Source organism: Haplochromis burtoni, unplaced genomic scaffold (assembly GCF_018398535.1).
Source record: "Haplochromis burtoni strain Fernald_Lab_line unplaced genomic scaffold, NCSU_Asbu1 Contig_595, whole genome shotgun sequence".
In the NCBI taxonomy this organism is placed as follows: Eukaryota; Metazoa; Chordata; class Actinopteri; order Cichliformes; family Cichlidae; genus Haplochromis; species Haplochromis burtoni.
The window spans coordinates 204,827-219,306 of NW_024582956.1; the positions used below are offsets into that span (position 1 = coordinate 204,827).

A 14,480-nucleotide genomic window follows, 5' to 3' on the forward strand; every position below is an offset into this window, starting at 1 on the left:
GTGTGTGTGTGTGTGTGTGTGTGTGTGTGTGTGTGTGTGTGTGTGTGTGTGTTTTCATCATATAGGTCATATTAGTGTAAAAAAAAACCCTGCAGCTGTGTTTGACCTTAAAGGCTGCAGATTCCGGGCTCCTTTCCCTTTACCTCAGCCTAACCTTTTTACAATAATCTGCCATCTCTGCTCATTAATCTTTCTTCTCTCCGCGTTTCTGTGTAATTGTCGCTGTTAAACAAGTTCAATCTAAAAGGCGCTGATGTTGCGACATATACATACACCGGAAGTGCAGTAATGGTTTACTGCTTTAAGAGAATAGAAACTCAAAGTGTTTTGGAGTGCGTCAGTGCGGGAGGGGGAGTGGCTCCGAGCTTTTTCTTTTTTTTTCTTTTTAAAAAAAGAGATGCTGTAACGTTTGATCCTCAGAGGGTTTCTGCAGACATGGAGCTTCCACCACTTCTGTTTCTGAGCTTCTGTTTCCTGACTTTGTCCGGACGGACGTTTGCTGCTGAATCCGGTAAGAAACTCATTGATTTAGACTGATCATGTGTGCAGGCGCAGTCACGTTTCACAGCAGCGGATGGAGCTTTAACGCTGCTCAGGCTGCTGCGTTAGTGGGTGGATGACTGCGGAGTCTACACCTGTGACATCAGCTTTTAACGCAGCCGCGTTTTAGAGTAAAACAATGAGAGGGCAGATTAATGTGCAGCATCTTCAACAATGAAACGAAACTATTCTCTTTAGTGCTTATGATCCGTTATCAGAGATGCTCATTATTCCATCCTGACGTGTTTTAACCTGTAAACACATTTCTGCTGTTTGTGTCTGAATGCGATTTTTTAATGCATTTAAAGTTTTATGTTCTCTTAAAGTGGGTCGACAACAATAAAATGACTCATAGAATAGAGAATAATTAACCACACTCTCTCTCTCTCTCTCTCACTCTCTCTCACTCTCACTCTGTCTCTCTTCCTGTTTCTGAGTTGGAGCTCTTTGGCTCCTGTACTCTTTTTTCCCTCACACTCCTTCTTCCTGTCACTGTCTTCTATCACACCTGCAGTCTTCTGCTCCTTGTTACCCACCACAGTATCTGGTTGGTTGTTCAGCAGCTGCTTGTCCCTCAGAGCCACAGCCCTGCTGTTCTCAACCATCACTGGTGGTGTCTCCCATCGGGACATTTGGACTTCCAGTTCAATGCAGCACAGATGTTCTTGTACACTTTCCCAGCTTCTTGGTTGTGGTGCTCACTGTACGCTATCCTGTTCTGGTTCTAGTATGATCAGAGCCTGTGTGCCGTCCTTTTGCCCAGGTCAATGTTCACATCTCTGAGCATCTCCCCTGATATTGTAAGCTGGGGGACTGACTTGTGCTCTCAGTTGGGTGGTTACCTTGAGTTTGGGCACAATCTCCATCTTCAGCTCAGTAGATGCATCTGTGATTGGAGGTGGCTGGACATCATCTAGTTCAGATCCACTCTTCCTTTCTATCAGGGTCAGCTCATTATCTCCATGCTGCTCACTATTGATCCCACTCAGAGCCGGACTTGGACAAATATTGTCGCTGGCAATTTTGGCCCAGGTGACCCACCATGATCGGTCACCCAGGTTAAATATGTGCACATGAAGCAATGATAACACTGAGTAGTGCCTGCAAAAAAAAAAAAAAACAGGGAAATCGAACAATTAGTCATATAATTACATTATTTTCTGTTTAAAAGATGCATTACTTAGCAGGACTTAGGTAAGTAAAATAGGTCTTTGTGTCTCTGTCCTTCACTTCTACCCCAACAATCTGGCCCAACTACAGACAGGGGTGATGGCAGTTAATTTTGTTAGCGAGTGCTAACCTACGTGGAACCTCCAGGGTTTGTTAAAAATGTTGGTGGTACTGCTGGTGATGGCAGCAGTCCTGACTATTAACGTGACACATTTGGCTGCATCTGTTTCTATTTTTTTTCTGTTTCTCTCTGAGCTTTTCAGCTCCACGTTTTTTTTTCTTTTCTTATCAAACACGTCTTCCACACTAAACTCTGTTCTGCAAGGTGCACCAGTGCACAGAGAAGGTGGCCTGAATAATTATATCGACAAGGAAAAGAAAATTGACCAGATTACCAGTCCAGCCCTGATCCCACTGAGCTGTGGGCTCTGGATCTCCAGTCTCAATAGCAGCTGTGTTCTGCTGATGTTGCGCTGAGTTACTGGATGCTGTCAGTGTGGATGTTGGCTTTTACTCATCCACAGGTCTCTCATGCATAACATATAATTTTATTTAGTTTTTTAACTCTTTCAGGGTCTGTTTGTGTTTTAGTCCCAGTTCTCAGAGCGAGTGATTCAATAAGTGAAGAGGCCCGTAGGATTAATATGACTACAAAGACGAACACTAGGCTCCATTTCCTGAAGTTTTCTACAGTCAGAGTTAAAACTTTTTGTGGCTCATTAACATGAGGCTGTTACTGACTGCGGTGTGCAGGTTCAAACTGGCAGGAAGATTTTTGAGAGCTCAGCTGGTGAAAAGGACACAGATTGGATGTGTTTCAAATCTTTATCAGTGAAACATTTTTGGCCTCACAGCGTTGAAACTGTTGCTGCCTGAATTGGTGATATTTCATCAAGTGGAAATGAAGAAACCTGCTGTCACAGAAACTTTCGTTAACCTCTGATGAGCCACCTGGTCACCAGTGACCTGGTTAGAGGCAGGGTTATATTCACTTTTATCTCTTTATATGAATTTTTATGCACTTGCCACACTTTAATAGAAATATCATCCCAGAAGAACTGCAAGACCAAAATGCTCATGAGACACTTGAACCAAGAGGCAACATCTTCTACTTTCTGAAACTCTGCTTGTTTAGCATGTAGCTAAAAGTCAGTCTACACCTAACACCAGCACATGTGGCTCACTGGTGACCTGCTGGATGTTTGTGAGTTTAATACGTTTCTTGTTATCTTGCCAAATTCTCCTGAGCCCCCAACTGTGTTTGTTTGCCCCATAAACACAAAAGGATGAAGATCTCTGCACCAAATCAGAAATTAAGAAATGACATCACAATCTTTCCACGCAGCTTTGTGGTAACAACAATAGTTTAGATATTTGTCTGTTTTTTAGTGATGTTTGAGCGAGAAAGTCAAGTTTCGTCTTCTTCAGGAAACGGATGAGGTCTGTACTGCACATGCACGTCTGTTTCTAAGAATCTCACGTTTGTTCACTTTCCTCTCCACCTCTGTCAACCCTGCACACAAAGCACAATGTGTGATGGGGAAGAAGCACTAAAGGCAGGAAGCAGCCAGTCAAAGTGACTATCAAGGAGTGTGCCTCTACTTCACATGCAGTCGTTTGTGTAAAGATACCGCATCAAGCGGATGCAGTCATATTAGCAGAAGTCCATTTACAGAGAGAGAGAGAGAGTTCACTTTAATGGACCTCGCCCTCTGTGTTCTGTCAGTGATGCAGCACTTTGTTCAGTGAGCGTCTTACTGAGCAGTTAGCAGCATTTTAAATTATGTTTAACAAGCAAAGTAAAAACCTGCTGCTGAAAAGAGGAAGCAGAGCAGAGAGCAGGACGAGGACTTTGGATTTGAGCCGTGCTGTCAGAGACTCTGCTGAGTGCCCAAAAGATGAAGATTAGATATTTGAACACTTTGTGTTCTCAAAGCTGTTGATGTTATTGATTATTGCTGTGTGATTAGAGCGTGTCTGTGTGCTAACAAAAATAGCTGCCCTGAACGCCTGGCATAAAATAACACAGATGCTGTACAACACATGTTAACAACTGCCAATATGATCATTAACAGAGTAAATGCCAGCAGGTCAGCTAAGAAGTGTTTTTTCATGAATCCAGGTTTTAAAAGCAGGTGCTTGGATCCAAGGACAAACCAGGAAGATGGAGAGGTCACATCTGTACTGAACTTTGTGATCGTGGCCAAAAACAGAAAGACAGAAAGTCAGAGTAAAGAAAACCAGCTCACAAACTGAAACTGTTGAACCAAGTGTAAAATAAATAAATAAATGAAATGAAATATATTGGGGCTGGTGTCAGCTGACAAACTCTTATAGAAAACTGTTACAGCTGAGATACTGGGAATCAGTATTTTTGAGACTGAAGATGATGATTAATACAGGGAACACAAAAAGAATCATTTTTCAGTGTCATCAAATATACAGATGTGGACCCTTCAATTAAAAAGAAAGAAACTTTAAACTGACAATAAACATTTACTGATAATTGACTCATGAAAACCAGACACTGCTTTTGAATTGTTGTTCAGCAGAATGATTAAAAAAATGAAATTGTTCTGGAAAAAAATGGTCTTCTTAATTACTTTACTACACAACCTTCGGAGGCGAGAATTGTAATGAAGCGAGTTTTGTAACCCTCAGTGACACTTCTGCACTCGTCGACGCTCCTCTGGAGAAAACTGCTTCAGCTGTCTGTGGTTTGACGGGTGCCTTTTGGAGACAACATTTCACTCCAGGATGCCTTGATACTCTTGAGATTTCAAGACCCGCTGTGCCAGATGCATCAAAGCAAAGCAAGAACATAACCGAGCCTCCTCCATGTTTCAGAGCAGGCGCTGTGTTATTTTCTTTATAAGCTTCATTTTTGCATCTGAGCTGATGTGACCTTTCAGAAAATGACCAAATGGCAAATTCCATTCATGCTTTTTGTGATTTGCTTTTAACACTGGTGTCCTCCTCGGTCGTCTTCCATTAAGTCCACTTTAGCTCAAACCACAGATGGTGTGATTTGACACTTTACTTCACCTGGAGTTCACCTCTAATCTCTTATCTCTTGGAACTTATTGATGAAATTTGTCATCAGTTTTCCTCTTGCGTTCATGTCCAGTGTGTCCCTAAAAACATGAATGATGCAGTATATTGTTCTGTATTCACAGAAGCATCAAGCTGCTTGGAGACAGTCTTATAGCTTTTACCTTTAACATGCTTGTCTTTAATTGTCTGTCACATCACCTAAGACAGCTCTGTCCTTAGCTCACTGTGGTTCATGTTCAGTGCGGTGCAGGAACATCAAACAGCACATTAACTACTATTCACCCTTTAAATGGGCCGACTGATTACAAGTAAGTAGATATCTGTGACAATAATTACAGGACACACCTCGGTTTAAGGTCCCTATAGTCATCTTATTTTTACTCTTTTCTAGAGGTACCATCATTTTTGTCCAGGTCAGTTTAATCAGTTTGTTTTTATGAAGGGGAACTGAGCTAAAATATGTGATTTTTATAGGGAAAAAGTTTGCTGATTATATTCTTGTGGCTTTTCTTTTTCTTTTCTTTTTTTTTTAAACTTAGACCTTTTTTAAATTCATAATTAGTAAAAATCAAGCGTGAACTTTCTTCTGATTGGCTGTCTCTGACTCATAAATGACTCTCATTCTATCCTCATCACTTTGTATCTGAACACATTGTTTAATTCATGTTTTGTCTTTCAGGACCACCTGACAGCAGAGTGATTGTGATGGAAGATAATGATGTCATTTTACCCTGCTCCCTCAGCACCAATCAGAACATTGAGAAAGAACTGTTTGTCTGGAAGAAGGAAGGAACAGTTCCTCTAAAGGAGGTGTTCATGTTTGATCCCAGCACATATAACAAAGGTCAAGATGATGAATTCAAAGGTCGAGTCTCACATTTTCCAGAACAGCTGAAGTACGGCAACGCCTCCATAAGAATGAATAAAACTAAGCTGGAGGACCAAGGAAACTACACCTGTAGTTTTCCAGTGATGCAGCCCAGTGTAAAAACATCTCGCATTGAGCTTGTTGTTGGTGAGTGCTGCTATAAATCAGCTGATTATTTACAGATGAAACAGTCAGCATGCACATCTGGCAGGCTTTCACCCCCATAGTACACCTGCAGTGATATTTGCAATATTTAGTGAACAAAGCTGAGACTTTCCCATGTGCATCATGCGCCTGTCTACTTATCAAAGATCTGAGTTGTCCATAGGGTTCAATAAACAAAATAAATTGGAGTAAATAAAATAAACTATAACTTAATGAATAAATGTGAATTCTTCCTTATATATCAGACGCACGACTGTTCAAACTTACTGCCAAGTTACTGATAACACAGTCACCTCTAACATGTGTTTGTTTCCTTTCAGAGGGCATATTAATCTGTTAGAGCCTCTCACAGTCATGTGCACTTCTGCATGTCTGTAACTACCAGAATAAACTTTATAATAATTTCCAAACCATAAATATCTGATACCTGCCTGTTTGATCACTGTGAAGTAAAATCTGTGATATTTAATGTAGTCTGTTAGTTTTACCTTTAGCTCTGACAGAGATCATTAGTTTGAGGATTATACAGGAAATGACTGAAGCCTTGATGTTTTAAAGCTTTTACTTCATATGTTAAAGATAGTTAATCAGTCATTGTGAGGGCTAGGAGGCTGAAATTTACAGGATATCATATTCATTTCGTCTCCAATACCTGTGCCAACTTTCATGCTGATACACAGAAGCGACTCTAAGATATTGCAGACTTTATTTCAAAGAGCAAAGCAGAGCATCTCTAAACAGTGGCTGCAAACTTCACAAAAATCTCTCCAAAGTTAAGAAATTATAAGAATTCATTCTGGTTTTTACACATCAAATGTTCCCAAATGCTAAACTCAATTACAAAACGATGTCTCAAATAACAAAAATGCATATTTATATATTTATTATAATTTAATCGCGTCTTTTTCGACAGATTAAATAATTTGCTATGATTTGTTTTCGTTCCATTGTAACAGCGAGTCCAAATATGTTGACTTCCATATATGGTCAGACAAGGGATTTTACCGGCTTCAAAAGGAGAGCGGTTTCACTACGTTAACTTTCTATTGGATGACAGCAGCTCTCAATCAAACACCCATATAGCCAGTGTGAAGACGCACTTCTACGTTTGATTGATTGGATTAACGGTCTTCCAAACGTGCCGCTTTATGTCGGAGAAAGATACGGATTGGTTAACTCTGCTCGTGGATGTTTACAGATTTCAGAAATACCGAACTTGGTTGGTAGAATAATTTATCAATACTTTAAAATTTATTTTAATGTCGCAGTTTTAGAAGTTTGCGTAGCTCCGATAAAACTTTACCAGAGAATAAATTCACGTTTTTTCGTGTTATTTTTACTCCCGGTTAAAATAAAACGAACTGAAGTTAATTTGCGTTTTTATTTTCTTTAAATGAAGCTCATGTTTGTCTTTGAAAGCCTGTTTGTATCCCAATAAACGTCTTTTATCCGTGATGCGACAGGCTAGCAGTAAGGTTAATGACTATTTACTGCCGTAAATTAAGTATTTACTGTTTTTATGTCGTAAATCCTTTGTTGAGATTCATGAATCTGCTGAAAAACGAACGTCTGAGCTTTGAAATGACGTATAAAATGTATTTATCGGTGTTTCCGGTCATCATGAAAGTATATAGTAAAATAATTTATTAATTTTTACATGTAAACTTGGGTCGCATACAACCTCTGCGTTTCAAAAGGTTAAAGGTCCGAAACGTCTCAGGTGAGTCACGTTTGAAATGACGTCACTGTTGGTCACATTCTGTGTGTGTATATGAACTTAAACCAGCTTTACTTTACTGTTTTGGTTAGAACCTTGCAAAGCATTTACTGATTATTTTTATGAACAGTTCAGAGAAATATTAAACCACTTTTAGTTGTATTTGTATATATAAATATTTATAGTTTTTATTTTTGATACATTAATTCATTCATTATTGGTTCAATAACCACAAATCTGTTATTGATCGAGGCAATGTGTTGTCAGACATGTGTTCGTTAGACATAGCTGTTCAGTCCAGCAGAAAACTACCTTATAAGCTATAAGTTATGGCAGTACTCTACTTTTGTTCTCAAACAAACCACCTACATCTGCACTCAGAGTAAGTAAGTAAGTACAATTTTATTTATATATCACCTTTCAAGATAAAGATCACAAATTGTTTCACAAAGAAATGCCAAGGCATTTAAAACAAAACAAACCAAAAGGTGAGTTTTTAGTTGTTTTTAAGAGACTTACTGAGTCCACAGATCTCAAGCTCAGAGGAAGAGGAGAGATTCTTGGGGCCACAGTCGCAAAAGCTCTGTCAGCTGAACAGGAAAAAATAAGGGACTAACTACCATTGTTCTTACATAATCTATCTTTTATGTGTTCACAGGTGCAGCTTCACACCCTTCTGTTACAAACCTTGAAGAAGAAGATCACTGGGCGTTGCTTGAGTGTGATGTTAAGAATGCTTCCCCTGAACCTTCAGTGGAGTGGTGGGACAGTAAGAATCAAACCATTCTTTCTGAAAAGCCGCAGGTCTCTAAAATAGGAGATCGTTTCTCCATCACCCTCAAAGCTACTGTGAAAAAAACTGACCGCTATCGCTGTGTCGCCACACAGAAGGAAATCTACCATCAGGCACAAAAGCAAATCTATATCCGTTTGAGTGGTGAGTCTCTGGTTCTTTGGTATTCCTGCTAGAACAGCTCACTGAAAAGTATAAGTCAAGAGATGGCTACAAAAAGATTTCCAACTCACTGGACATACCACTGAGTTCAGTTAAAAAATATAAATATGTAAGGTAAAAGAAGTGATTTCATAAATATTAACCCCCTTTAGGTTAATATTCAGTAGATGCACTTTAAGCTCAAACCACAGCACTGAGTCTGTATGGATATGTCTCCATCGGGCTGGAGCATCTGCAATCTTTCTTGCAAAAAAATCTCAAGCTTAGTCAAGTTATTTAAGGATCGGGCATAAACGGTTCTTTTCAAGTCCAACCACAAATTATTGATTGGATTGAGATCTAGGTTTTGATTTGGCTAATCTAGAACCTTGTCTGTCTAGCTTTTGCCATATGCTTGGGATCGTCCAGCTGGAAAATAAATCTTTTCCCAAGTTGCAGCTCTCTTGTAAGTGACATTATCCTCCAGGATTTAGTGTTATATTTCTGCATCCATATTCCCCTCTACATATTAAAGCGTTCCAGAGCTGCTGAGAAGCATCCCAAAAGCACGATGCTGCTACCACCACAGTGGAGATGGTGTGTTTGTGGTGATGAGCAGTGTTTGGTGTTTGTGAAACAAAGCATCTAGTCTGATGGCCAAAGAACCTTCTTCCAGTTGACCTTTACCCACGTGTGTTTGGGCAAATTTCACAGGATATTTAGTATGAGCCTGATTCAACAGGGGCTCTCTTTGACACTCTTTATATACAGTCTCTCCCATCTGTGCCACTGAAGCTTTTAAGGCCTTTAGTGTGGTCATTGGTCTTGGTCCCCCCCCCCCCCCCCCCCCACACACACACACACACACACTTGTCGTCTTACCTGATCACTCAGTTTGTGAGGACAGCCAGCTCTACACAGATTTAGACAAATGCCATTCTCCCACCATATCGTAGTGACAATTTTAACTGAACTGTGCAGGATGTCCAGTGAAAAGTGTTTGTTTTAAGCCAAACTATATTGACATTTTATATTAAAGCAGTAAAGGGTACCAGATCATTGAGGTAAATACTTTATATAGGTATTGTAACAGAACAGGTGTGAAGCGTAAACTCTATTGTGTATAAGTGTATATGCAGCTAAAAGATTTGTCTGTCATATCTAAGTGTTATAGATCTACTATAACACTTAGTATAGTAGCTCTCTGAAAACTCATAATTGAATTTCAATTATTCTTTCTAAAGAACATAATCGAGATAGAATAATTATTCTGCTACATTCTATGTGGCAATATTATGTTCTTTTTGCCTCTAGCTAATCTTTTTCATTTACTTCTGCCGCTCCACTCAACCGTAAACTCACTGCCCAACAGGCTGCAGCAGGTTTAGTTCAGCTCACATTTTGATGAGCCCGACAGTCTGTTTTGGTGAAAAGCAAAAATAACTTTAGCCGTAAATGTAAAGAGTTTCGATTTGTGCAACTTTTACGTTTTATTTGTCTCCTGATTTTCAAAACTTTGGATGAGAACTAAAAACAAACCTACATTTCAGAACATTAAAGTTAAATTAAGCAAGTATTTTGTTTTTTATACTTCAAAAACTCCCCTACTTTATAGGTCTGCAAACCTAACGAGTAATAGTATTAAATGAGCATGACGCACTCAGCAATGCAGTGAAATTCAGTCAAAGTCAGTGCTGAATTTAGTGGAAGCTGGGGGTACTGGTGGCTCTTAAAATTAGGCCTCTTTAGCAGTTTCACCAATAGTTTCCATCCACTCTTGGACTTTAAAACATAACAAAATAATCTGATCTGTCCTGCAGAGTCATACAGTTCAGTAACATTGATGTATTCATCACACAGACTGAAACATTTTGAAGTTATCTGATTGATCACAAGTGAATAAAATGACCGTAGGCAGCATGAATTTGAACATCCATATATATAAATCGTCAGGTGTTGGCAGCACAGTCAAACACTTGTGTGTGAAGGTTCTCAGTCATCCAGGTCATCGTAGTCAAAGGAGCTTTCAAAGAAAAGCGTCTGCACTTCTCAGACGCTTTCTTTGAAAGCTCCTTTGACCCAGTCAAACACTTCCACACACTTGTATTTACACTCTCTTAATTTAACTGAGATTTTAGCTATTGTGGTTTCATTAGTAAATCATGTTTTACTGTTAACTTATTAGTTTCCATATACTTTATAACACCTTTTATATGTTTTCGATGCAGAGGTTGTAACCTATGTTAAGTACATGTTTGCTGTAACATCTTGAGTGTGACTTCATCTTTTTTGTGTTTCAGGTGACCGGTCTGGGACTGGGATGATGAGAGCTACTATTGTTTCAGTTATTTTTGGAATAATTGGAATAGTTGTTGTGTAATTTTACCCAATGCTCGAGGTAAGTTTGTATAATATCGTCTTCTTTAATATCAGCTTAACCATTCATTTATTGACCCTGTTTTAAAGAAAACAAATTTCTATTGAGATTCATTAGTTTTTTGTTTTGCTTTTTTTCTCTGCAATTCCACAGCAAATCGAATGGGATCAAAAAGCACCAGGAGGGTCTGACAGACGAGTGTTATAGTTCATCGAATTTTCTCTCCACTTCTGAAATTCTCCTGACGTTGTCTGAAGCAAAGGATGGAAGAAAAGCTCCATGTCACACATCTCAATCCAGTTCTATTTGGCAGATTTAAGTCAGCTGCTTCAGTGTGAGTTTGCATGCGTGTGTGTCCATGTCTTTTATCCAGAATGTTTAACTCGTGTGTTATAAAGAACTCTTTATTTCCTGGACAAATTTTATGAAGAATTCAAAATTGTTCCAGAGCTGTTTAATGCAAGTTGTCTTATTTTAATTTGACATTTTATAAAAGTAATGTGATGATGAAGCAGGATCATATAATAAGCTACAACAGTGAAACAAGATTGTCTGCCTCTCTGTGTTAGCTTAGTGGTTGTGGGATACAGCAAATTTTGATCTTGATCCAATACTAAGTCATTACAGGGTCAGTATTACTAATGCTGATACTTTTAACTTACAAATGCAGCCTATGTAGGGAGAGCATTGTGTCATCATTGATTAACTGAATCATCATCAGTTTGCAAATTCATTTCAAACAAATTTCAAAGAGCATTAAATCACAGTTTTGAATTTTTTTTAATTTTGAAAGAAAGGGTTGAAATTCAGCCTTTCATTGAGTTACACTGCATTTTGCATAGCAGTTCATTTGATTATGTGTGAATGAATATCTGAAGGTGAATTGTGAACATGTTAAATAAAATTGCTCAGTGACTGAAATACATTCAGCAGCTCACACTGAATCAGCCGACTTAAACTGATAAAACAAAGGTGAACTTAGCCCTGAAACTGCTCTAAATGTAGGTGAACCTCTGTATAATGTGCCTCCTTTAGTATGCATATCGCTTTGCTATTATCTTAAATGAGCCTGTATGCTTTTTTTTTTTTATAAAAGTATTTCATTAAGGAGAGATCCTTTGGGAGAACTTAATATGATTTATTGAGAAATTAATCAGTTTTATTGACAATTAGACTATGATGATCTTATGGCAGAATGGAATCCCAGTTATTCCAGTGACTCAGAGTGACTGGGTGATGTGGAGATGGGGAGTAGGTGGGTTACATAATTGAGAGTCTAGAAGGGAGAATACAGAGCACGCAGAATTAAATCATGCAAGCTCATTGGCTTAAAGATCATGTGCAAGAAGATGATTGGACTAGAATAATGATGTCAGTATTGACAGAAAGTGGTAGTGGTCAGACTAGCAGCTGAACACACAGTGATTACAGAACTTCCTTATTGAACTTGCTGTGGATGGATGATACTGCAATTTTAATTTTATAAACTTATTTCACAAAGTGCTTAAAGATTTCTGCAAGTGTACAAAAAACATGAAAATAAACTCTTGTGACTTTTTTATGTGCTTGTGTCTTCAAACCTTTGTAAAGGAAGAGAGAAGTTATCAACTGACAGGGTGTGTTGGGATGAGTGTTTCTCTGTCAGCAGTCGGTAACTGTTCATTAGTGATGTTCCAACGGTGTTAAAGCGATGCTTCCTCCTCAGATGACTTCCACAGCAATGGATGACTGTGAAGACCTTAACATATGATTCTTCGCTATGAGGTGCTGCCCCTCAAAGCGCTTTACCTTAGTTAGTTACTTGCCAGAGAAATTCATTTGTTACATTACGTTTGCATCACCTGTATTGTCGCATAATTACTATTTAACTAACACAAGTCCCTAGCCTAATGAGCACACAGCCTGACTGCTCATCAGTTGGAGTTCAGGGTCTGGCTCCTGGGCTCGGGTCAGCACTCACTAAGCTTTAACATCACTCTGGGTTCTTGGCTAGCTTCACATTAGAATGTCCTTTTGTGCTATAAAACTAAAATTGATGTCCATATCTTGACTCCTGAAAAGCTGTAGATCACACCACCACCTTCTGCACATGAACTAAATTACTCTGATTGCAGCGTGAACAACCAGGAAGGAAAAACTTGACTTTTTCCCCCTTTTGTACCCACCCAGTGTTCAGATAACTGAAGAACCTTTGTAATAGAAGCAACAAGCTACTATATTTATAACTGAAATTGGATTACTTAAAAATGTAATGTGATTAAAGTTACACATTCCTTTGGAGCTTGTTACGCCCAACACTGCACCAATCAATACTGAAGCATCAGCTGAGGTCATGTGATTACATCCTCCTGGATTTTTATTGCAGCTGAATCAAAGAGCTGCGCAGCGTCTGAGGGTGTTGTCTCATCCTGCAGAGATGCAGGATCAGACCTCATTAATGCTGCATCATCACCATCGTCTTCATTATCAGGGCTGCTGGGAAGATTATATATAGATCATATGCAACAGTTGTGATTAATAATACAAATTTAAGATGAGACCTGGGATATTCAGCTTGTTTGTCTCTCTGTCTTTTCCTACAATTTGGCTTTAGCTGCAGTTTGGAAGCTGTAGTGGTGGAAAGTAACTAAGTACATTTACTATCATGTTTGAATGCTCTTCTAAGGTAGCTTACTGTTAGGGTCATATAATGAAATAAATTAAAGGAAACATCAGTAAAATCAGCTGGGTTATGATCTGGTGACTGTGAAGACCATAACATATGATTCACATCATTTTCATCCTCATCAGAGTGACGAGTGAGCCCTGCTGAGCTGTACATGTCAACATCTGTACACATCTGTCCAAATCATCTAAAAAAACTTCGCTGCCATCAGAACAGAAACATTTTGCTCTGAATATTTTTTAGATATTTCCTAAACATCTATGTTTAAAGAATAACTTTATTCATCTTTACAGGAGTTTAACCAGCAGTGAGAACAATTTTGATCCAAACCATGGCAGCAAAACGCCACCACATCCATTCAGTTTTTATTTCAGTTCTAGCTTTACGATTTGCCATTTGAAGCAACTATAAACACTTTTGCCTTTAAAAACCACGTTATAAGAATTGCTCTGGAGCATTAAACCACCAGGACTCACACAAATAAAAAAGCTGCGATCACAATATTATGATATCAACTGATCCTTTAAGTCCTGTAAGCTGTGAGGTTTGGCCTCCATGGATCACACAGATGTTACATAGAAAAGTAGCATCCACATTGATGGCAGGACCTAAAGTTTCCTACCAGGACATTGCCCAAAGCACCACACACTGCCTCCTCCAAGTCACCTTTTATCCCATAGTGCATACTGGTGCCAGGTGTTTTCCAGGTAAGCAATGAACCAAACCCCGTCGTCCACATGATGTTAAAGAACACGTGATTGATCAGACCAGGCCACTTTCCTCCATTGCTTCATGGTCCACTTCTGATGCTCACATGGCCATTGCTGGTGCTTTCAGTGGTGAGCAGGGGTCAGCGTGGGCACCCTGACTGTCTGCCCCATACACAACATACTGCACTGTCTATCAGAACCAGCATGAAACCTTATGGCAGTTTGAGCTACAGTAGTTTGTCTGTTGCATCGGACCACACGGGATGACGATCACTCAAAT

The 14,480-nt window shown here is 39.1% G+C and overlaps 1 protein-coding gene across 3 annotated transcripts; it reads left to right on the forward strand.

Annotated features, from left to right (window-relative positions):
• The first annotated feature begins 141 nt into the window (after nucleotides 1–141).
• Nucleotides 142–12,389, forward strand: LOC102313042 (butyrophilin-like protein 10). 3 transcript variants are annotated; one of them, XM_014329629.2, is made up of 7 exons: nucleotides 142–511; nucleotides 5,444–5,779; nucleotides 6,118–6,125; nucleotides 7,496–7,517; nucleotides 8,173–8,451; nucleotides 10,749–10,846; nucleotides 10,979–12,389. In XM_014329629.2, exons 1-6 carry the CDS (start codon nucleotides 289–291, stop codon nucleotides 10,826–10,828), a joined length of 948 nt encoding a protein of 315 aa, XP_014185115.2. In that variant the 5' UTR covers nucleotides 142–288; the 3' UTR covers nucleotides 10,829–10,846; nucleotides 10,979–12,389. The 3 variants fall into 3 exon arrangements, with proteins under 3 accessions (XP_014185115.2, XP_005948525.2, XP_014185116.2); XM_005948463.2 differs by having other exon boundaries at nucleotides 145–511; nucleotides 8,173–8,283; XM_014329630.2 differs by lacking the exons at nucleotides 6,118–6,125; nucleotides 7,496–7,517 and having other exon boundaries at nucleotides 145–511.
• Nucleotides 12,390–14,480: the final 2,091 nt, after the last annotated feature.

Excerpts from the sequence above, each read along its gene's own strand:
- LOC102313042 (XM_014329629.2), top strand. The coding sequence starts at position 289 with ATGGTTTACTGCTTTAAGAGAATAGAAACTCAAAGTGTTTTGGAGTGC. Across the intron at positions 512-5,443 it reads GACGTTTGCTGCTGAATCCG|GACCACCTGACAGCAGAGTG; the intron begins GTAAGAAACTCA and ends TTTGTCTTTCAG. Across the intron at positions 7,518-8,172 it reads AAAGGTCCGAAACGTCTCAG|GTGCAGCTTCACACCCTTCT; the intron begins GTGAGTCACGTT and ends ATGTGTTCACAG.